The sequence below is a fragment of the Siphateles boraxobius genome, unplaced genomic scaffold (genome assembly GCF_051911475.1).
Source record: "Siphateles boraxobius isolate OS27281-9 unplaced genomic scaffold, OSU_SipBor_1 13, whole genome shotgun sequence".
Lineage (NCBI taxonomy): Eukaryota > Metazoa > Chordata > Actinopteri > Cypriniformes > Leuciscidae > Siphateles > Siphateles boraxobius.
In genome coordinates this window covers 16,050,399-16,074,753 of record NW_027508733.1, presented here as the reverse complement: position 1 = coordinate 16,074,753, position 24,355 = coordinate 16,050,399, and the positions used below count along the sequence as shown (strand labels likewise).

Sequence of the window (24,355 nt, the reverse complement as noted above, 5' to 3'; positions counted from 1 at the left end):
TTCATGCAGTGTGTAATGTATCTGTTTGTGAATGCAAAGTTCTGCAAAGTTTTAAAGATCAAAGTGCAGATAAATAAAGATATTGTCTCCTAAAAGAAAGAATAGATTCTGACCATTGCATAATGGTCTTCATTGGCTGCCTACAAAGAACATCTACTTTGGCGTAGCTAAAACTGGAAGAGTTTGGTTTGTGATGTTGACATGTCGAGAAGAAGCTGTTTTCAGTGTTGCTAAAGCAATTGGTTTCCGATACACGGTGTAACCAGTAGACCAATCACAACAGACTGGGTCATCTGACCAATCAGAGCAGAGTAGACCAATCCCAACAGACTGGGCTATCTGACCAATCAGAGCAGAGAAGACCAATCACAACAGACTAGGCAATCTGACCAATCAGAGCAGAGTAGACCAATCACAACAGACTGGGTCATCTGACCAATCAGAGCAGAGTAGACCAATCAAAACAGACTGGGCCATCTGACCAATTAGAGCAGAGTAGACCAATCACAACAGACTGGGCCATCTGACCAATCAGAGCAGAGTAGACCAATCCCAACAGACTGGGCCATCTGACCAATCAGAGCAGAGAAGACCAATCACAACAGACTGGGTCATCTGACCAATCAGAGCAGAAAAGACCAATCACAACAGACTGGGTCATCTGACCAATCAGAGCAGAGAAGACCAATCACAACTGACTGGGTCATCTGACCAATCAGAGCAGAGAAGACCAATCACAACAGACTGGGTCATCTGACCAATCAGAGCAGAGAAGACCAATCACAACAGACTGGGTCATCTGACCAATCAGAGCAGAGAAGACCAATCACAACAGACTGGGTCATTTGACCAATCAGAGCAGAGAAGACCAATCACAACAGACTGGGTCATCTGACCAATCAGAGCAGAGTAGACCAATCACAACAGACTGGGTCATCTGACCAATCAGAGCAGAGAAGACCAATCACAACAGACTGGGTCATCTGACCAATCAGAGCAGAGAAGACCAATCACAACAGACTGGGCCATCTGACCAATCAGAGCAGAGTAGACCAATCACAACAGACTGGGTCATCTGATCAATTAGAGCAGAGTAGACCAATCACAACAGACTGAGCCATCTGACCGATCAGAACTGAGTAGACCAATCAAAACAGACTGGGTCATCTGACCAATCAGAGCAGCGAAGAACAATCACAACAGACTGGGCCATCTGACCAATCAGAGCAGAGTAGACCAATCACAACAGACTGGGTCATCTGACCAAATAGAGCAAAGTAGACCAATCACAACAGACTGAGCCAACTGACCGATCAGAACTGAATAGACCAATCACAACAGACTGGGCCATCTGACCAATCAGAGCAGAGTAGACCAATTAAAACAGACTGGGTCATCCGACCAATCAGAGCAGAGAAGACCAATCAAAACAGACTAGGTCATCTGACCAATCAGAGCAGAGTAGACCAATCACAACAGACTAGGCCATCTGACCAATCAGAACAAAAAATGCTCTCGGAAAAAGGGGTTTAGAGAGACTGAATTCTTTGTCGAACCATTTCAGACTCTGTAAGAGCCTTTAAAATAGCATAATAGGGGCACTTTAATACTAAGAAGAGCCATATTACAGACTTTCAAGAATATGTATTAATGAATAAAATTAACAATTAACAAAAGCCATGGTGTCTGTAAATGACAAGTCCAAACGAAGTTTTTATTCTTCCTTATTCTTTTCTAACCTTTCCCAAAGCCCATGATCCTTGTAGTACTCAGCTCATTAATAACACCATAGCAGTTTAAAGCTTTCAAATATGTCTCAAAACAAATCAATATCTTGCTGTTAATGTTTGTAAGGGGAACGTCCCGCAGAGAGCTTTAAATTTTCCCTGTCTGGATTCAGGATGAAAATGGTTTATAAATAAAGTGCAACAGAAGAGAAGCCATCATAAGACAGTGGCAGCTGTGAAAGAGCGATTTTAACAAGTTTCAGATCGAGAAGCTTTTCTTAAGTTTGAGTACCGAGAAACACTCACCTTCAACTTGCCTTCACAATGAGGAAACCCATCAAGCGAGGGTAGTTCACATTTCTCCTGTGCTCCGTTCAGCAAGTCTGTGCACACAGAGAGAAAGAGAGGAAAGAACATAATAAGCACACAACAGTCCCAAAACTACACAAATCACAGCTGAAAATCAACAAGCTTGTTCAGCACACCGGCATTCGACTGGAAGATAAATACCATCCAATTATCATAATAATTATACACAATCCACTCTCAAATTAACTCTAACACACTCTATTAGGGTCCCAAACCCACATAGTGATTAAAAAGCATTCAAATTGTCTCTGAATTAAGCTGTTGCATCATATGAACTGAAGAAAAAAAATACAGAAAGCAAACTTTAACAGACTAATGTTAGCCAAGTCTTCAAGTTTTGCGTAGATGGGCCTTAATCATGAAAAACAAGCATAACACATTTGTAATTTGTTCCCTTTTAAGCAGAAAAGAAAATGTGAAATTTATGTAAAAATGAGATTCATGAATGATTTGCACACAAATTTGTTCTGCTTACGTTTCATGAAAAGGGCCCAATGTGTGATTGGTTTAAAACAGTTTTTTTATGATAAGTACATCTTGTTTATTAAATCTAAACAATAAACTTGTTGTAGCGCAAAATTTACTGCTAACTACCGTTCGGACTGAATATTACACAATGACAACTGAAAATAAACAAGCTTTTAAGCTCTTGGCCGGGGAAAGAGATCAATAATCCAGTTAACATGGTAAATTAACAGTGTAAAATGAACTCTTGGCCCAAACACCCTCATCTTGCCAAGTGTATTCAAACTATCTTCAAATACGTTCTGTTGTCACTTTGCACTGCGTGAGGAAAGGGAAAAAAAATTACAAATCTTAAACACAAGTTGCAAACGTAACCCATGTTGTAATTATAATTTTTTTAAGGTTATAAGGTTGATAAGATCAGGACTTCCTGCCATCTTGCTACTAAAAATAGCTGTTACATCATAGTAATTCTTGTCTTTTTTTAACAAGAAATCTACTGTGTTTACTAGCTGGATCGAGCAAACACTTTATATAACAACCCAGTTTATAACTTTTAAAACAACGTTACACCAGTAAAATCAACTAAAGAAAGTGATCGAATAAAGCAAGGAAGTTTGTAGTTCATTACAAAATTACTTCAAAGTTGCTATTTGCAAGGGTTAAAACATAAGAATACATTAAACTAAACCTTGTCTAACAGCAAAAAATGTGTACACTTAAGCAATTTCCTAACTCGTAAGTTCTGTAAGTTTTGGGTAAATTTTTCCGGGCTGTCTTTTCGATCATCTAATTTTAAGGGTGATAAGATACATTTTCGTAATTAAATTTTGGTATTACGGTAAATTTTAGTTAATATTTTTTGTTTAGTTAGATTTTAGTTTGTTAGCTTGCTTTTGTTTTTTGTTATTTATAAGACACCTACAATCGAGTGTTCGAGGAAGTGTTAAAAAACAAAGTACTTTATTACCGTTTTTGAAGCAATGCGTTTGCGGTAAAAATTGGACAGTCAGTGAAGCACGACGGCTCTGTGATCAGTAGCAAATGCTGCTCCGTCTGAAATCACTGTGAGCTTGAATAGCTTATATAACGTGCATTTGAAAAAGCAACACGTCAAAACTCTTTCCAAAGCATGAGAAGCATTTATGAACCTCGTTAAACAAAATACATCATTTAATAACATGCTTTTACTATAAACTCACTTCATAACATCAGTTGAGTGATTGAAAACATGCTTCTAAGAGATGATATGGCTTCTTGCATAGAATAAAACGCACAACATATTATTTCATAGTATTCTATACAGTGATAAAGGCTATGTTGTAAGTATAAATATACTATATTATCATGAAAATATCCTAGAAGGCCTGAGGAAACCATATATTGTCACAGTCGTGTGTTTATTATTAATGTTTAATCAAGGTCAAATGTCAAATTTTGACTCATATCTGACAGCTGCATTTTGTTTAACTACAATTCTGCACACAATTACATAAAGAAATGATCATAAAGTCATCAGCTTTTAAATAACAGTGGCACAGCTTTGTACTTTTATTTGCCCCTAAAGGGAAGTTAGAAGTGGAAGTTCAAACACAAACTTAACCTCGCTTTATCCTTTCTCTCAGTCACAGTTCCTGTCAAGCCATCAAATTCCTAAATCTCCTTCCTTCTGTGAAACAACGGATATAGATTTAGTCAACAACTATGTTATGAAAGTACCTTGGATCATGAATGCACTATTTGCAGATTCCAATGAAACGGATCTTTAGGGATGTGAGGTGCTGTGGACTAGGCACGCATAATCTATTGTACGTGTCTCTTTTCGAATTCAAACACACACCCACATTCTACAAACCCTGATCCAAGTACAGACTTTTACACTTTCACGGTTTCAGTACGATCCCTCGGGTGGTCCCGCGAGTAAAGAGTAATGCTCAAGGGAATAATGGTAATAATAAATCTCAGTGACTCAAGTTACAGAGTTTAAACTGCCAAACAAAGTAGAATATCAGCGCAAGGCTGACACAAGTATATGATGTCATCCTGCGGAGCTGCAGTTTTGTAAGTGGCTTTAAACGACACCAGACGATGAATAAGGGTCTTATCTTGCGAAACGATCAGTCATTTAAAAAATAAATAAAAAACTTTAAGTTTTATAAGCACAAATGCTCGCCTTGCTCTGTTCTGTGATGCACGTTCGTGACTCTCCTGTTCTAACTCGTTCATCAAAATGAACAAATCTTTTTTCGAGTAATTTCGTTCGTTGAATGAACGAAACCACTCGAAAAAAGACTCGTTCAAAATTAACAATTTTTTTTTCGAGTCAAAAGATTCGTTCATTTTGATGAACGAGTTCGAACAGGAGAGTCACGAACGTGCATCACAGAACAGAGCAAGGCGAGCATTTGTGCTTATAAAACTTAAACTTGTTTATTTTTTTTTTTTAAATGACCGATCGTTTCGCTAGATAAGACCCTTATGCATCGTCTGGTGTCGTTTAAAGCCATTTGAAGCTGCACTGAAACTGTCATTTGGACCTTGGACCGTTTGGTACCCAATGAAGTCCATTATATGGAGAAAAATCCTAGAATGTTTTCATCAAAAACCTTCATTTCTTTTCGACTGAAGAAAGAAAGACATGGACATCTTGGATGACATGGGGGTGAGTAAATTATCAGCAAAAGTTTTTTTAAAAGTAAACTAATCCTTTAATACAAGATGAAGGGAGAGGAGAGAAATACAGACGAGTTGAGGAGAGTTTTGAAGTGATGAGAAGAGTTGAGAAGAGATGTGTTGAGATGAGTTGAAGAGTTGGTACAAGATGAAAAGAAAGGAAAGGAATTCAGGTGAGATGAGAAGAGTTGAGGAGAGTTGAGATGAGAAGAGTTAAAGGAAGATAAAAGGTGAGAGGAATCCAGGTGAGATGAGATGACTTGAGATGAGAGGAGATAAAAACAAAGCAGGTGAGTTGAAATTACATGACATAACAGGAAAAGAGCGGAGAGGAGGTGAGGTGACGAGATGATACTAAATGAAAGGAGGTGAAACCAGGTGAAGTGAGATGAGATGACTCAACGTGAAATGAGAGGAGATGAAAGGAGAGAAAATCAGGTGAGATAGTATGAAAAGAGCGAAATGAGAAAAGAATAGACAGTAGAGCTGCATGATTCTGGATAAATTGAGAATCATGACCTTTTGGTGTTAAATGGAGATCGCGATTCTCCCACGATTTTGAAGAAAAAACCATTAGACGACTGAACAAAAATAACATGCAAACTAGAAGTTCTGACAAAATGTTCATTGCTTTAGTCTATTTAAACAATTATAATTTGAACAAAATAATTCAATGAGTCAATGTCAAAAAGTCTATAAACTTTTATACCAGTACACTTTTATCCCCTGTTATTTAAATGTTTGTAACACATACAGTAAATAACGATAATGTGTGGTTGGATGAAGCTGCTCCATACTGTACATTTACATGGCATGTGCTCTCTACGGATCAACGGCAGCGCGAACGCAGATTTGAATGTTGCAATGTGATGATTGTACTTTCAAAGGTTAACCAAAGTCCCTAAAGTTTTTGGTTAAACAGTATCACATTGCAAGCGCCAACAGTGTGTGAGCAGCACCGACTCTCATTCATTAACATGGGCAGCGATAAAACATGTGCCATTCACACTCGCAATGTGTGACAGACTTAAGACATAGTAGATTCATTGTCATTTAGGAATAAGATTGCGTGGGTGTTTGAATCCAGATTGCGACCTTTTAACGACTAATCGCGCAGATCTAATAGAGAGTACTAAAAGAGGGAAACAAGATAAGATAAAAGGAGACAAAAAGAAAGAAGAGACAAGTGGAGAAGAAACCAGATAAGATGAAAGAAGAGAAGGAGAAGAGAGGAAGAGAAGAAACTAGATAAGGCAAAATGAAAGCAGATGAGATGAGGAAATAAGATGAAATAAGAAGAGAGATAATATGAGTGCATTGGAGAAACAGAGTCAAGAAGAGAGAAGGAGAGATGCGACAAATGAGAGGAGAAGAAGCAAGACGAGTCAAGACGAGTAAGCGGAAAAGTTCATGAGGGGGAAAGATGAGATGAGAGGAGACAAGACGAGATAAAGGGAGGGGAGACGAGGACACAAACTGCAGCCATGCAAGGGTGTTAGCCATGTGATTTCCAATTATTTGATTTGCAAGGATTGGATCATCTTTCTGCTCTCTTTCTCTCCTTCATAAATCGCAAGATATGACGGCGCTGTAGAACAATGGCTGGCCGCAACCTAGGACAGTTACAGCGCACATTAAGAGCACTTCCTGTAAACGAAACAAACACCCCACTGAGGGAACACCAAACTGTAAAGGGCGTATATGCCATTCACAAATCCACATCGCTTAAGGTCACATGCTAAAAGAATTTAGGCCATTTTGTGAGTCCCATGACACAAATAACCCAAAGGTCAAGGGAGAAACAATCAAAATGACTCAATGAAGCACATTAGCCAAATTATCGCAGAAAAAGAGGGATGACTATGAAGAGAAGACAAGAACAAGCTGTGAAATATGTCTCTGAACCCTAACTCAATCGGCTGGTTGGGTGTGTTTAACTTACAAACACAATTTAGAGCTTAATTAGACATCAATCATCCCTTAAATGGATAAAAACAAAACCTGATCTGTTTCACATACACACCGGACATCCTCATCTACCAAAGAGGGATTGTTTTGCAAGACAGAATCGAATAACATGAAGGCCCATGCAAGGCATTATGGGATGCAGTGATGCCATCGGTACTGATACTAAGTTTAAATCCAGGCTAAATTTGAATACGGCATACTACTATTATTATATCTAGCATATCTTTTTATAGTACTACTATTACAATATGCATTCAGAACTTGCATGGTAAGCATAATAAATGATTTGCAATACTGGAATATGATTTGTCCCAAATCATAGCACACATTGGAAAAAGTACACAAACATTGTTTGGATGGTGTATGATTTTTAAAGTGTGCACTCGGGCATGCCCTCTCAGGCAAATGTTACCCACAATCCCTTGCGTCACAATTTGTTTGCAGTGATTTTCTATTGACTTTTTCTGTTAAGATGAGATGAGAGGAAATTAGATTAGACAAGAGACGTTAATGCCAAGGCATTCTGGGATGTGGTGACATCATCTGTCGCAAATCATATTTTGAACAGTTGAAAATAGTACGGCAAACTTACTTATTGGCACAGAATATGGCATACTAAGACTACTTCCGTGTGTGTATACGTTCATGTACTTTAGGCTAAAATTACCGTCAATCCCTTTAGCGCTATCAAAGTTGACTAGTTTTCAATGGTTTTTGGGACCTTTTCTGTTAAAGAAAAGCATCAGGAATTCAAGATCTGGCCCAAAGTTTTAAAATAATTAACATAACAAACTACATATTAGTAGTCACATGTATTATTTTTCTATCATGAACTTTATTGAACTTCCTTATTAATGTCAGGTGCAAAAACAATGATTGGCCAAAGGAAACGGAGAGAGAAATGGAACAATTTTGACTATTTCCTCCGCATATGCTGCTACATAAAAAACAGCTGTGCTTGACACAGGCTTAACATGCACCCTTGTAAACACTCTATCTCATAAACACACACACACACACACACACACACACACAGATGGGCGTTTTCCATCACACACTCCTCCAGGATAGTGCGAGACCCTGCACGTCAAACACAACAATCAAGCAGACAATGAGTGTGTCTTTCAACGAGATGAAAACAGCAAGAAATGGAGCAGCAAGAGAGGAAAAGCACTCAGGAAAGCTGTCTCTCTCTCTTTCGCGCTTCAGTGAGACAAATTTCCCTCAGAGCAGCCGCGTGTGTTTGTCTCTCTCACGCCAGAAAACACACACCAAGGGCACTTCTACAGAGAGTGAATGTACAGTGCTGTGTGTGTATAATCTCTGTTCTAGGCGATTTGAGGCCATTCAGTCTCCCTGCCAAGCAGGAATGGTTTTGCTGAAGCTTTCAAATGGATGTGACTTGCACACGTTTAATTTTTAAATGAGGACAGGTCATAGATGATTGCTTTTTAAATAAAGGTGAATCTCATGAAAATAAGTCCAGGCCACATTGAACATACTGTATTAAGTGTATATAAAGAGACATTATTTTCATCAAAATGTCCAAAAATTTGTCAAATTAAACATGGTCATTACAAAAAAAACTTGTATGTATACATAAACAAACACATGCATTTTTTTTTTTTGCATTATAGTAAAGAGAATGTGATCTTTTGCATCATGCAATTTTGAATTGGGGGTGGGGATAATGTCACAATGCAACAAAAAAAAAGTCCTAAAAATAGGCTTAAAGGCGCAGTAGGTGATATGGGAAATGCTAACTTTAGCCTGCTAGCATTGAAAGCATAAGATCCCACCCTAAGTGCAAATCGGCGTCCAAAGCCACGCCTCCTCCAAAACATATGAACGCACACAGTCCAGAAGTGAGACGAACAGAGGCAACGTTTTTGGATTACATCATGTATCATGTATCATTCACCGGTGAGAAAACAGTACAGTGAGTAACATTATTGCAAAAACGAACGTAAACAACTGTTTTCCTGCTATTCTCGCTCTCGCACAGCGTACGTGAAATGCGCTGATGACGAACGATGTCTGCGTGAACAGGCTGCGCAGTGGTTTGCAAACACACGTTGACTGAAAGCGAACACATGCTATTATTTCATTCAGACCGAATGCGATGATTGAATGAACATTTTATGGTCCTACGCCTTCCACAGACAATATGCATTTATAAAAATACATTTAGACCGCTTAACATAGTGATTGCTATCAGGATAGGAGGATACTTTCAACCAACATAACAAAAAAAACAACAATTGTACCCTTCATTTTCTTTAAGTAAAATATATTTTCTAAATTCTTCCTAATGATTTTGAGGTGAAACATGATCAAGCCATGTTCTTGACAGGTTACGTGAACTTATAAAAACGTACCCTACGTAAATAAATAAATAAGTAGGTAGGTATTTGATAGAACAGCAAAGTCCAGGAAGTGAGCTCAGTAATGCTGTTTTATGACCCGGAACGGTCGTTCCAAGCAACTCATCCCAAAAATATAGGAGGTGAAACCGTTCTGGATAGAGAAATGTGCCAAAATTACCCCACGTCACTGCTGTAGGTCTGATTTGCAAATACAGAAAGCTTTTGAATGAAGATATTGGGGATTCAGAAGGTTCCACAGAAAAGCCTTAATTTTTCACTTTTTACACAGGGATTACTAAAACTGTAACCAGACAAACGTGTTATTTGACATTTTTTGGCCCTTATTTAAGTTCCACTGTGTGCTGACCATCTCTCTGAATCGGATCATTATCCCACAGGAGAACAGTCCAACACAACGGGCCTTTCAATACCGAGCACTGATAACTATCACATTTCTGACTACACAAGAGCTAAAGAGTCCAACAATGTGACTGACAGACAATTAGTTACACACAAATGGAGACAACACAGAGAAAAAAAAGGACGTGTGCTCTCACATCAGCAACACACTACTTCACGACACACGAAAGTATCAAAACCGACAGATGAAACTCACAAACAAGACCCTCCGGGACAACACACACACACACGGGCCGAAGACAAGCCTTGGTTCTTTCTGACATACTCACACTTTTGGGGAAAACATCGCTAAAACATATCATACAAAAATGTTCTATAAGCTTACTAAAATACCATCTTTATTAATTTCTAAACATGCTAAATGTCGTTTATTTCAAAATCGATGGAATGATGTCTTTGAAATACAAAACAGGAAGTACCCATCGTGGTTGGCTTGTATAGTTGGTGAGAAGAGCTTTACGTTAGTTGTGGTCAGTATTACTGAATAAGCCAGTTCCCCTAAACGGGGAAGCCATATCCGTCCCGGATGCATGAAACCAACAGCAGAAACGCTCCACAGCCAACCACAAACTCTCTGGAGACCTCCGTCACAGCAAGACCTGGTGATAAACATCCAGAACTGGGAAAGGATGAACGCTCTACGTTCAATGGCCAAATAATCCGAGCCACCAAACAATCGGAAGCTTTTCTACAACAATATGTTCAAATGACACTAGATAACAGTTTCCAAATGACAATGTTATAGGAAAACAAAAGTTAAATATTTAAAATTATCACTGTTATGTAGGGATACATGATAATAGTTTTTTATTTAATTTTTTATCAGTATTGGTTTATATTGATTGAGTTCTGTTTCACTTTTAGAGTATTTCAAACAACTGATTTAACTTATAATGTTTGATTTTTCATTCATTCATTCAGTCAAAAATCTTAACTTTTAACATCACCCATCTATCACTCACAACATGAAAATAATTATCGGCTAGATTTTTCATATCGGAATCCTTAAGTGGTGTAAAAGAGACAAAAAGAAAACCAAACTAGAATTTGGGTCAAACATTACCTGAAGAAAGTGATAAAACTTGGCAAAATTTGCAACCCTGAATTTAAAGGGATAGTTCATCCAAAAATGAAAATTCTGTCAGTTTTTACTCACCCTCATGTTGTTCCAACCCCGTAAGACCTTCGTTCATCTTCGGAACATGAATAAAGATATTTTTGATGAAATCTAAGAGCTGGATCACTCCTCCATAGGCTTCTTGAGGGATTGAAACTTGCCGGCCTCGAAAAGTTATTAAAGACATTGTTAAAATAGTCCAAGTGACTACAGTGGCTCAATCTTAAGTTTATCAAATGACGAGAACAGTTTTTGTCCGCAAAAAAACAAAAATAACTTTATTTCAACTATTCATTTCCTTCTCTCTGGGCCTCGAGTCAGGTTACTAGTTTAACAACGTATGATCTGTTGTTGTACGCCACACGCATCACACACATGACAAGCGTCGGCCAATAGTGAGCCTACGTGTGACGTAGATCTACGCAATTACACTAGTTTAACTGACTAGAGGCCCAGAGAAGGAAATTATTAGTTGAAATAAAGTCGTTATTTATGTTTGTTTTTGCACACAAAAAGTATTCTCGTCGCTTGATAAACTTAATATTGAGCCACTGTAGTCACTTGGACTATTTTAACAATGTCTTTAATACGTTTTCGAGGCCGGCAAGTTTCAATCCCTCAAGAAGCCTATGGAGGAGTGATCCAGCTCTCAGATTTCATCAAAAATATCTTAATTCATGTTCCGAAGATGAATGAAGGTCTTACGGGGTTGGAACAACATGAGGGTGAGTAAATATTGACAGAATTTTATTTTTGGGTGTTATAACCCTTTAAGCTGATCGAGCTTTCACGTAAAAATCGAAAGTTCAATCGCTTAGAAAAGTAGCAGGACATAACATTTTAGGTATCATTCACATCTGTTTAGCAAACGTGTGGGATGAATTCATTTTTAAACTTGGTGTTAGAGAATAGCGTTAAAGCATTACTAAATAAAGGGCCGTTCACACCAAAAACGATAACTATAATTAACATGTTTAATACGCATTTCATTTCAGTGAGACACGGGAGGTCCACACCATAACTATAATGATGATAACGATATAAAGGAGCAATATAGTTGGAATCACTTTCAGAATTATTTTTTTACAGCTGTTGAATGATAAAAACATTGACAGCCAATCAGAAACCACCAACTTTAAAGAGCTCGAGCATTTAAAGCGACAGACGTCGTAACTGCAGCAGTATAACTGCACATATATTGTGCGTTGGTGTGGATGCTAATATGGTTATCTTTATAGTTAGCATTCTTGGTATGAACAGGCCCAACTCTAACTTTAGCTCCGTCTCTTCTCGCTAGCAAGGATGAACGTGGTCTTTGTGCTATTGTTCTTAGCCTGCAAGTGTTTAGCTTATTAATTACACGTTGGCCTTGCGTCCACCAGCGGCATCTACGAGCACAATGAAGCCAGCCATTCTGTTTGCTAACAGTGGGTATCTCTGTCTGTGTCTCTCGTTCTCCTCCTCTCTCTGAGTCAAGAGCCAGAACCATAGAGCTTGCCAGCGGCGTCATTTCAGCAGCGTCTAGAGAGACGGTAACAGACACCGCTGGCGCAAACAAACGCACACACAGACACGGGCCGCACGAACACCTGGGCTCTCTTCGCTACTGGCACGCGATGCCGATAACCTCTGAGAAAGAGAGAAAGCCTGGGTGAAACGTGCTATGTTTGGATAGATAACATCGGCGGGCATCAGTTCAACGTTTTTTAATCGGGTGGATCCGCAGACGCAGATGTGAGATAATGCCAATCCAGGTCTGATGTTATCCTGAAAGTGGAGATAGTGAAAAACAAACATTAACATAATTACGTGTGTCAATTTTGAGCTAGCACTAAACAAGTTTTTCCAATTTTTCCAAAGAACTCTCTCAAACCTTTATAAAAATTTAGTAAAAATGGTTTTAGCTTCTGTTGACCCTGCTTTGAAAATAAGTTATTTTCTAGCCTCAGTTTGTTGTGACTTAGATTCGTTGATGCAGATATAATATGCTAATCCAACTCTGATGCATATGAAAGAGACAACAGTGAGAATCCTACATAAGAAAAAAGGACAACGTTCACATATTTTAAAAATGATAATGAAGACAATATAAACGTAGAAAATAGTTGGAAAAATAGTTGGAAATATAACAGGGTCTTTTAATGTAACTAGGTTATCTTTCTATACTGGAAATAATATTTTCCATTTTTTCTGGGCCAACAACAAGCTTCAGTTTGTTGTGACAAACATTATTATTCATATGAAAAACAGCTAAGCTAACAGGCTGCTAGAACTATGAATGCTCCCAAAACAAACTCAACAAATAGATTCGGTCTCTCTGATCTCTTTATAAAGTTTTTCAGCCAATCAGAAAACAGATTCAATCCTACATCGTAGGGCTGCACGAGATTGGAAAAACACGGACATTGTGAGATATACAGTATATTGCGATATGATGAAAAAATTCACAAGATGACTTGAATAGTTCTTTTTGGAAAGAATGAATCACTCTAGAACTATGCATAGAATACGCATATAAAATAAACAAAATTACAAGCAGAGATAAATACAATAGAACAAAGACACAAATCAGATAAACAGTGCTTTGTGTTTTTCAGGTAAGACTAACAGCATTCATGTACAGAAATTGAATGATCAAACTCACTATAGGCTAAATTAAATATAATTAATCTTTGTTACAGCTACAAAAGTGATTGTTTTTTTCTTTTGTTGTTTGATTAACATCAATGACACAATGACAGCTGGAATGTTGCAGCTGCTGTCACTTTGTACGTTCACGTGAGCCATATTTGACTGTGTTAACAAGGATACCAGCCGAGATGGGCGTCTTGACATAATTTTGCGTGTATATGTCCAGTTAATCACAAATAGACGCGAAAGAGAACGGAATTCGATGTTCGTTGTTTTCAGAACTGAACTCTCTTCAGTGTCTTCTTGTGCTCAAAAGGTTTAAAATCGCTTGAATTTTTAAACTGACAGGACCTTAAAAACGTGCAAATTATAAACTTTCTCTGTATGATGGTTAAACTTCGAACCGTGGTGCCTGGTCCGTATGGATTTACAATCTCTATACTTGACATCGCACATTCTTTGATTTGACTATCGCGGCTGCGCACGTCATGACATCGATGTAAAAAAAAAAAAAAAACTTTCAAACACTGCAACAAAGACTGCAGGAAGCATAGCACTTTTGAGGTTAACAGCAGGTGACCTACGAACAAAAAACCCTTCCATTTCTTCAAGTTCTTTTTTTTTTCTTCAAACATTAAATGCACCCATTTAGAGAAACTCGGCAAGAACGAGCAGAAGGTGAATGTTCTCTTGTGTGGGTGCAAGAGTTCACAAGTACATTCACGGTTTTACAGTTCCAACATGAAGACCACAATGAGTCTTTGTGCGAGCCTCTTAGACGGTATTGCTAAGATTTGTCATCATGTTGATGGACTATAAAGACTCGTTTGATAGCTTTGAGAGGCAGGACTTTTCTTTCATTTCTTCACTAGCTGCCAGGCCCTACTCTGTTATTCGTCATGGAATAATAGCGCTTGGGACTGCGAGTAAAGATTCAAGCTGCTGTCCTCCTGAATTATGACTTACATCTGAAAATGTTGGTTTGAGTTCTCAAAAACATCTATAGCTATGTTTCTATCACCCTGTTTTTATGCGCATTTTGACGCATCGCATCATGAGACTGTTTTTGGTTCACATATCTAACCCCAAATATGATAGTGATGCTTGACTTATGAAGTGCTGTTTATAATGGCAAAAGAGCTAAATTATTTATGCACTGCGCAATCTTTGCAAATCAAGTTAGGGCACAGGACACAACACCACACGCATCACATACTGTAATTTTAACCTCCCTTTACTGCTCAATGTGCCTTAAAGCAGTTTAGCTCAGTTTGAGATATAAACAAAGGACGCCAGAACTGTCATCGCAGCGGTCTGTCACAAAAGCAGTCAGAAAGAGAGAGAGTTAGCGATATCCAGCCACTGTCAAGCACCAGATGACTCAACAGGGGTTTGGCCTATATTAAGCACAGTGAGTCAGAGGGCGATGGATCACATCCCCACACACATCAAGTCGAGCGACAGAGAAATCACACATACAACCTTTACGGAAAAGCACAGAGGCGGTACCAGGTTACAGCGAAAGCATGAGATGGTAATACCATGGTATTTTAATATAAGCAAGGAACTGGAATGATTACCATATGTTTTACATGTTACCTCAAGGTACTTCAAAGAAAACCATTGTAGGTTTCCTAAAAAGATGGTATTACAGTGGTACTACAACTGTAAATGCACAAAAATAGCATTACTGTGGTAACTTTCCAAAAACCACGTCATACTGTGTCCATACCCAAATCATGGTATTACTGTACATGCACAAGAAAATATGGTATTGCTGTAGTAAATATCCAAAGCCATGGCAATGGAACTTCACACATAGAAAAACATGATGTTACTGTGGTAAATGCATAAAGATATAGTATTACCATTGTACATGCTACTATGCAGAAGTGGTAAATGTCCAATGGTAAACCATTGTATTTCAGTTGTACATAAACAAAAGAACATGGAATTCCTGTGGTAAATGTCCAGAAACATTGTATTTCGATTGTACATATCCCAAAATCATAGTATTACTGTGTAAAACATGGTATTGTTGTGATATTTATGAAAACTAACAACAGCAACCATAGTTCAACTATAGTATTTGTAGTGAAACCAATCTTCCAAAAGAAACATGGCTACTAGAGTTTAACTATAATAACGCCATGGTTCATTTTCATGTTCTAAAACATGGTATTACTGTGTAAAATGTACAAAATGATACTGATACCCTTAAACAATGCCTGTGATGTTACCAGTAGAGACTGTGATAGTATGGTACAGTGATTGCAACAGGTGGTAATACCATTATACTTTGGTATATTCAATATAACCAAATGATAGAGAAATACCATAGTTTACCATGGCAGATGTCTAAATGACCACAGCATTACATTTACAACAGTCATCTGATCAACAACAGTCTCCCAGACAGCATTGTGCCAACAGAATACTAATCAAACTTTCATTCTGCCAATTCAAACTTCGCTTTAGTGACAAATTCAAGCTACATTAACTCCCAGCTCTGTCACTACAACCTGAAACAACACAACATCAGCGGATTGTAGTAAAAATCAACTAGCGTAAGTGTAAACCACAAAAAACACCCAAGCGGAACCTAGAGGAAACACATGTTCCTAAAGAAAATTACTTCTACTTTTAATGAACACATAAAAATGGACAAAGCAAAGGCCCATCCTACATTATTTGCTGAGTAATATCTTATTGTTTTTCAAACCAAAGACACCACCCATAACAAGCCCTTTCTTTCTAGCAAACACTTGATGGTGAAACTACAAATAGTTAGTTATCTAACATGTCGTTAATCATCTTGTAGCTGAAGAAAAATCAATAGAGTCCAATAAAGAGGGCAGGAACTGTGAAATAAAACCATGAATGTGTGTGTGCCGCGATGTGTAAAGAGTGCCGTGTTTTCTCAGAGATCTGGGGAGGGACGCTGACTTTGGAGAGAAAAAAAAGGGGGGGGGGGGTGGGGGGCAAAGAAAATTAGAAATGCTCAATAGGAAGATTAACAGAAAATATTTCAGTGCAAAGAGTAAAGTATGATGAGAAAGACCATCTGTACCTGCCACGTTGACTTTCTCTGGGCTGACAGGGTTCGGTCCAGGGGTCCCGGTTCCATTGGTCAGGTTAGTACTTGTGCCGTTGTATATGATATTGTCCACTTTAGACTCCAGCTTTGATAATCTCTGCATTATATTATCCAGAAGAACAGCTAGAGTCTTTTTCAGATCTGCACAAAAGAATATTATACACATATGATTAGCTAAAAGAATACAGTAGAATAAAGGCATTATTAATTATTTTATTATACACATAAAAAAATACAATAAATATATATTTTTTGTTTTTATTTTATACAGATTATTTAAATTATTTATTAATATATATATACACACACACACATATAATATTTAGAATGTTTAGTAGAATTATATGTAGCGATATATATAAATGAATATATATACACACACATACATACATACAGGCTTATTTTTCCAATGTTTTGCATCCAACTGAAATTTCATAAGAGCATAAATATGCAACTTATATGCAAATATCTGTAAATAAGTCCAAACACCAAGATTTGTTTTTTTCTTAGATTTTTTTACTTTTTCTGCCACAAGTTTCAGACTAAGCATTTATCCATCTTGTATTCGGTACAAATAGAATAGAATAGAATAGAATAGAATAGAATAGAATAGAATAGAATAGAATAGAATAGAATAGAATAGAATAGAACAAATCTTTATGGTGAGGAAATAGGCATTGTGCTCATTTATATTTTCATACCCCCACACACTTAACTGAATGAGGTCAACACACCTTCAGCATTTCAAACATGTTTTAATATGATTTCAGCTGAAACCCAAGCTTTCTGCAGAACAGATGGATTAAGAACCATCCATATGCTCAATAACTCAATAATCTGGAGTTTCATCTTGATAACACACTATGAAAGATGATTATGTTCAAATGCAGAGTCAGAGGACGAGTGGGTCGTGGAATGATCCAAATGCAATTTTGAATCAGAATCCCGAGATCCATATGGTAGAGATTGATTCTTGATTCAGTAATTCAGTTTAAAGAATCCAATAAACAAACACACCACATGTAATAAACTATAAAAATACAGAAGGAGGACGAATAAGTATCATTCTTTTACCATGGAACATTTCTCCTCTTAGGGAATTCTGGGTGACAACACCTCGTGGCAATTCGTGGCAACTACTTGAATGAAGAACAAATATGTTATTAAACTGATTTCCAGTGACATAATTCTGTGACTAAGCCTTAAACTACTTGTTCTTGTTTCTCACTCGCATCTCAAAAAACAAAAAAGGATGAAGGAATGAAGAGAAACAATGCATCTCACAATGCACCACTAGTGAAATCTTGTCCAATCCAATCAAAGTCCCAAATGATCCAATTACAATATTTCCAGCTAAATATTATTTTTCATGCAGAAATGTGTAACATTATGAAAGTTAAACTTGTGAATGTCTTTAGCTCATTTAATCTTTTTCTCTCTGGCTCAAATAATTGTCCAAATCCAATCGGATTTATTCTGGCAGATGGAGACAAGAGTATAATCCATATTTCTATGTCACTGAGTACTACCTCTACTCACAATTATGATGACGTCATGACATCATCATCACACGTCCCAGGACTAAATCCCTCAGAGAGCAGTAAACCGTTCGGGGCCAGTCACATTCGCATAACCGGCATGTGACAGTAAAGGTGCTGTATGTCAATTTTTGACAGTACTAAAGCATTAACATACCATAATATGTTTGCAGAGACTTAGGAAACATTCTAAGTTCAGATACTTGTTTTTACAAATACTTGTTGAAATGTGAGGGGGCGGGAGGAACAACTCTACAGTATTTTGAATTTGGACTTCAGTACCCGTTTCAACCACTAGCTGTCAATCTCACAAAAAATCACAGTACAGAAGTACTTCTTTGTCAGTTCCACTGTTTTGCGGGAATGACAAATGTTACAGATTATACTGGCATCATGACTTGAAAAACAAGAGTTTTTGCGCCGTTTTGAGGGAAAACAGTTAACTACTTCTACCGATATTTAAAAGCATCCAACAACAATATTCACATGTAAATTAATTAAAAAATTGTTTGGATAATAACTTTAAATATAAGCCATTCATTCGAAATGAAAAAAGTGGATTAAAATCCATCTTTTTACATTTTTCATCTTTTATAATTATATCACATTATAAAATTTTGAGAAAAATATAATGCCACAAATAACAACAATCATTTATAATAATAAAATATACATAATGAATATGCTTTCATTGTTTTAAATGGAGAGGCACCAGTCGGCCAGACAATTTTTGTCCGATTTCTAATCTGGACTTGCACACAAACTGCATTGCAATAATTTCCTAAAATGTAATTTGTGCGGAAATATTACAAAGTCTGTAAACAGGACGTTGACACAGACCAGAGACGGAACGTGCTGAAAACCAGTGGTGGACAGTAACGAAGTAAATGTAATTCGTTACTGTAGCCTACTTAAGTAGCTTTTTTGCGTATCTGTACTTTACTGAAGTATTTAAATTTGGGGAGACTTTTACTTTAACTCCACTACATTTCAAAGTCAAATATCTTACTTTTTACTCTACTACATTTTCAAAATCAGTCGTTCATTTTTATTTATGAATGGATAAAAACAGAGACTAACGTAGCTGGTCAAACGAGCCACCAATCACAGTACAGCGCGCAAGCTTTGTTTTGAACTTGAATTGGCGGTATCTACTAAGTACGAACCAGAGCCAGTTGCGAACAGACGGTTGCGACACAGTAGCTGTGTCCGAAATCGCTCCCTCGTTCACTCATTCACTAATCCCTATGGCATTTGAGTGCACTATATCTGCAAGGAGTGAACAAAATGAAGTGAGTGAATTCGACATATTTACACTGTGCGTCGGAGAGCTGGAGCTGTCACAGAAAATGCGACGTCACACGTAGCTGCTACTGATAAAACTCCTTTTATCTTACGTTACATAGCCTACTTTATAAAATAATTAACAACGATCTCGCCGCAACGCGGTCACGTGATTCTTTAAATCGCGTTGCCAAAAATTTTAAGCTGGGCAGACAGCAACGTGTGTGTGTGTGTGTGTGTGTATATATATATATATATATATATATATGCAGGTTTATGTGAATGTATCATAACTTTAGGATGTTAATTAAGACCATAGACGCTCGAGAAAAATATATACAGTATATGCATTATACGGGAATAGTCCCCTTCCCTCCAAAATGAAACAAAAAATGTATTCAATTCAAATATATATATATGTCATTTTGTTAATAGATTGGTGTGCCAAGCGTGACATTAGTCTTCACATAGAGAGTCTTGTGACAAATTATAATAGGACATTATAGACATAAAAAAATCATAGTACTTGGATACTTAAGTACATTTGAAGGCAAATACTTTTGTACTTTTACTCAAGTTAATGTTTAAAGGCAGCACTTCTACTTTTACTTGAGTAATATTTTACCTTGAGTATCTTTACTTTAACTCAAGTACATGGTATGTGTACTTCGCCCACCACTGCTGAAAATTGAGGCAAAGTTGAGAACACAGAAGGCTAGCAGAGCAAATACTGTGTCAGGTGCTCACTGTACGAGATGCTCAAAATATAGGAAGAATAATTGGGTGTGGGGGTTTATATGAATGTCTCTGAAGGGAACTGGCTGTCTTCAGAAAAGTTTTGATGGCATTTTCTTTTTCTCTTATCTCTCTATATTAAGTAGTTTCAATAAGCACAGAGGTACTAAAAAAACGGTATTCATTTAGTCCATCTGCTGAACTTATTTTTGCAGGTGTGGCATAATTTCATAAATTACAAATCTAAAGTCAGACCACTCTGTTTTTGTTCTAAATCTTGAAAAACAAAATTCAAAAACAATGCGCGTAGCATTTTTGTTTGGATTGTGATTAAAATGCAGTGGTTGCCTCTAATTTCAAATGGCTAAAGATATTTTTATGGCCAGTTTATTTAATAAAATAATAAAAAATCGGCAACTGGTATCAGAATCAGCCAATTTGCTTGTAGAATGAAATCGTAATCGTCCATGAAAAATCATGATAACTAATTTTAAACTAATGTTCATGATCTTATTTTCAAAAAGCAGAAATTAAACGATACTTAAAAATCCGTTCTGCATTTTTAAGTATGATTTAATTTCTGCAAGAATTATCATTATTTGTGCTTAATATTATGTAGTATATTTTTAATTATTTAAAAAAAAGTTATTTATTTATATACATACATATATATATCAACTTTTTTAAATAATCAAAAGCATACTACATAATATAATAAATAATGATACAACAAAAGCATTAATTTATTTTCAGACAGAAAAGAATCTTAATAATTTTCAGTATTTCAAAGCGTATACCATCCTAACATAAAACCACCTTCGATGACTGCCAATTTTAGAGTGGCCTTTTATTTTGGCCAGCCTAAGGCACACCTGTGCAATAATCATGCCGTCTAATCAGTATATTGATATGCCACGCCTGTGAGGTGGATGGATTATCTCGGCAAAGGAGACGTGCTCACTAACACAGATTTAGACAGATTTGTGAACAATATTTGAGAGAAATAGGCCTTTTGTGTACATAGAAAAAGTCTTAAATCTTTGAGTTCAGATTATGAAAAATGGGGGCAAAAAAAAGTGTTCCAGTTATAATTTCATTCAGTGTAGTTTAGAGGGTAAAGATGGCGCACAAAAAAAGTTAGATTTAGATGAGTCTAACCCAGATCTGAAAGACAGAGCTGGATTTGTGTTTTTACCCTTCATATTACCACGGTGTGAGACATATCTGACCTTACAGCTACCATTTCGGTCTCTTTCTCTAGCTCTCTTTCTCACTTTCACTTCCAACGGATAATACAAATTGATCTTTCACTTCGGCCTGGTTTAATCATTTTTGGGTGTCTGTAACTCTCTCATCACCTGTCTGTCTGTCTGTCTGTCTGTCTGACTTATTAAATGAAAATGAGATGCATTAATGGAAATAAATATCCTGGAGCTTCAGCGAGACGCGATGTAGACAGGAGACAATATATTGACCAAGATTAGATTACAGAGAGCACTATATAGATCCACATTATAAACAAAAAGCAGTTCTGCTTTACAGGAAAAGCAAAAAGCGGACCAGAATACAATACTTGGACATACAGCAAACTAGCTACAGATGCAAAGCTATACATGGAGACCAGCTAGATTTTTGTTTCATTGTTTTGTTTCATTCACTCTAAATGTTACAACCGGACCGTATAATCGATGTGTGACAACACCTGTAATAAGGAGGGCTGGGATTGGGTAGGTTTGACACTTATGAATGCCTGTATGGCCTTGTACACTTTACTTTCGAAATAGCTGCAATTGACCGTTCGTAAAGACCCGCCCCCTTTAGTTACTGTTGCTATGTCCGACAAGCCACGCCGCTCACACCATGTTCTCACACAGTGAAAAAGCGGAGCAGAGGACACTGACAACGCGCTGACAGACCAGGTTACTTTTGATATGAAACAAAAGTAACAACTTTCCAATTTGGTCATTTTTTAAAGAAATTTAAACAATAAATACCGTTTTATGGCTCTTTAATGTGTCTGACAGATCGCTGTAGAGCCTCAGTTAAAGCTGCTCGTGAACCGATCATCTCTTCCTTCTAGTTAATTTATAGCATCAAATAAACATGAATGAACAAGAAGGAATGTTATTTTTACCTTTGGAAAGATGTCAGTACACTTAGGGTGCCACAGTGGGCGAGTGATGTAATTGGTGTGCGGCGGAACACCTTGCAACACCGATAATCGCAGCAAGCCTACAATGAACCAAGGCTCACTGTGGATCACAGCCAAACCACTAAGAATTATAAACCAAGAAGTTTACAAGTATGTGCTTGTCAAATGTGTTTAACACTTGCACATGATTTCCTTGTAGAAATTTATATTGACTTAATATTGAAACCTGAGTTTTTTGTTGTTGCCCGAATTCAACACCAAGTGAAAATCGCAACAATCACTTAGCAGAAAAATTGGTTATTCAATTAATAGTCAATTTAACTATTAAGGGCTGCCCCCAAATAGTCAACTAAACATTAGTTGACCAATATTGTATTAGTCGGTTAGTCGCAGTAGAAGAAAAAAAATCCACAGAAAGTGGTGAAGTTACACAGTTTGTCAGGGACAGATTGTTAACAGGGATAAACTATAATTTCCTTGTGGGGGTACAGGTTTAGTTACAGTATGTCGGGTATGTACAGAATGTCGGGGCGGCAGTGGCTCAGTGGTTCATGTAGGCCCAACCCCATGTAGGACCTAACCCCAGCTGCTCCCGACGAGCTGGATGGCGCCTTGCATGGCTGACACCACCGTCGGTGTATGAATGAGTGAGTGAATGGGTGAATGTGAGGCAAATATGTAAAGCGCTTTGGTGGCCATTGAGTCTGTGAAAACGCTATACAGGTCCTTCTCAAAAAATTAGCATATTGTGATAAAGTTCATTATTTTCCATAATGTAATGATAAAAATTAAACTTTCATATATTTTAGATTCATTGCACACCAACTGAAATATTTCAGGTCTTTTATTGTTTTAATACTGATGATTTTGGCATACAGCTCATGAAAACCCAAAATTCCTGTCTCAAAAAATTAGCATATTTCATCCGACCAATAAAAGAAGTGTTTTTAATACAAAAAAAAAGTCAACCTTCAAATAATTATGTTCAGTTATGCACTCAATAGTCAATACTTGGTCGGGAATCCTTTTGCAGAAATGACTGCTTCAATGTTGCATGGAGGCAATCAGCCTGTGGCACTGCTGAGGTGTTATGGAGGCCCAGGATGCTTCGATAGCGGCCTTAAGCTCATCCAGAGTGTTGGGTCTTGCGTCTCTCAACTTTCTCTTCTCAATATCCCACAGATTCTCTATGGGGTTCAGGTCAGGAGAGTTGGCAGGCCAATTGAGCACAGTAATACCATGGTCAGTAAAACATTTACCAGTGGTTTTGGCACTGTGAGCAGGTGCCAGGTCGTGCTGAAAAATGAAATCTTCATCTCCATAAAGCTTTTCAGCAGATGGAAGCATGAAGTGCTCCAAAATCTCCTGATAGCTAGCTGCATTGACCCTGCCCTTGATAAAACACAGTGGACCAACACCAGCAGCTGACATGGCACCCCAGACCATCACTGACTGTGGGTACTTGACACTGGACTTCAGGCATTTTGGCATTTCCTTCTCCCCAGTCTTCCTCCAGACTCTGGCACCTTGATTTCCGAATGACATGCAAAACTGAGCAACAGTCCAGTGCTGCTTCTCTGTAGCCCAGGTCAGGTGCTTCTGCCGCTGTTTCTGGTTCAAAAGTGGCTTGACCTGGGGAATGCGGCATCTGTAGCCCATTTCCTGCACACGCCTGTGCACGGTGGCTCTGGATGTTTCTACTCCAGACTCAGTCCACTGCTTCCGCAGGTCCCCAAGGTCTGGAATCGGTCCTTCTCCACAATCTTCCTCAGGGTCCGGTCATCTCTTCTCGTTGTGCAGCGTTTTTTGCCAC

General features: G+C 37.6%; 1 protein-coding gene across 1 annotated transcript in view; it reads right to left on the bottom strand.

The window, feature by feature from the left end:
• The window catches only part of mgat5 (alpha-1,6-mannosylglycoprotein 6-beta-N-acetylglucosaminyltransferase), a 67,836-nt gene that overhangs the window by 27,498 nt on the left and 15,983 nt on the right, over window positions 1-24,355 (bottom strand). The window contains exons 3-4 of the mRNA XM_077226129.1: window positions 16,807-16,974; window positions 2,034-2,110 (exon numbers count right to left, since the gene is read on the bottom strand). Coding sequence (XP_077082244.1) covers window positions 2,034-2,110; window positions 16,807-16,974 — 245 coding nt within the window. The remainder of the gene's footprint in view (window positions 1-2,033; window positions 2,111-16,806; window positions 16,975-24,355) is intronic.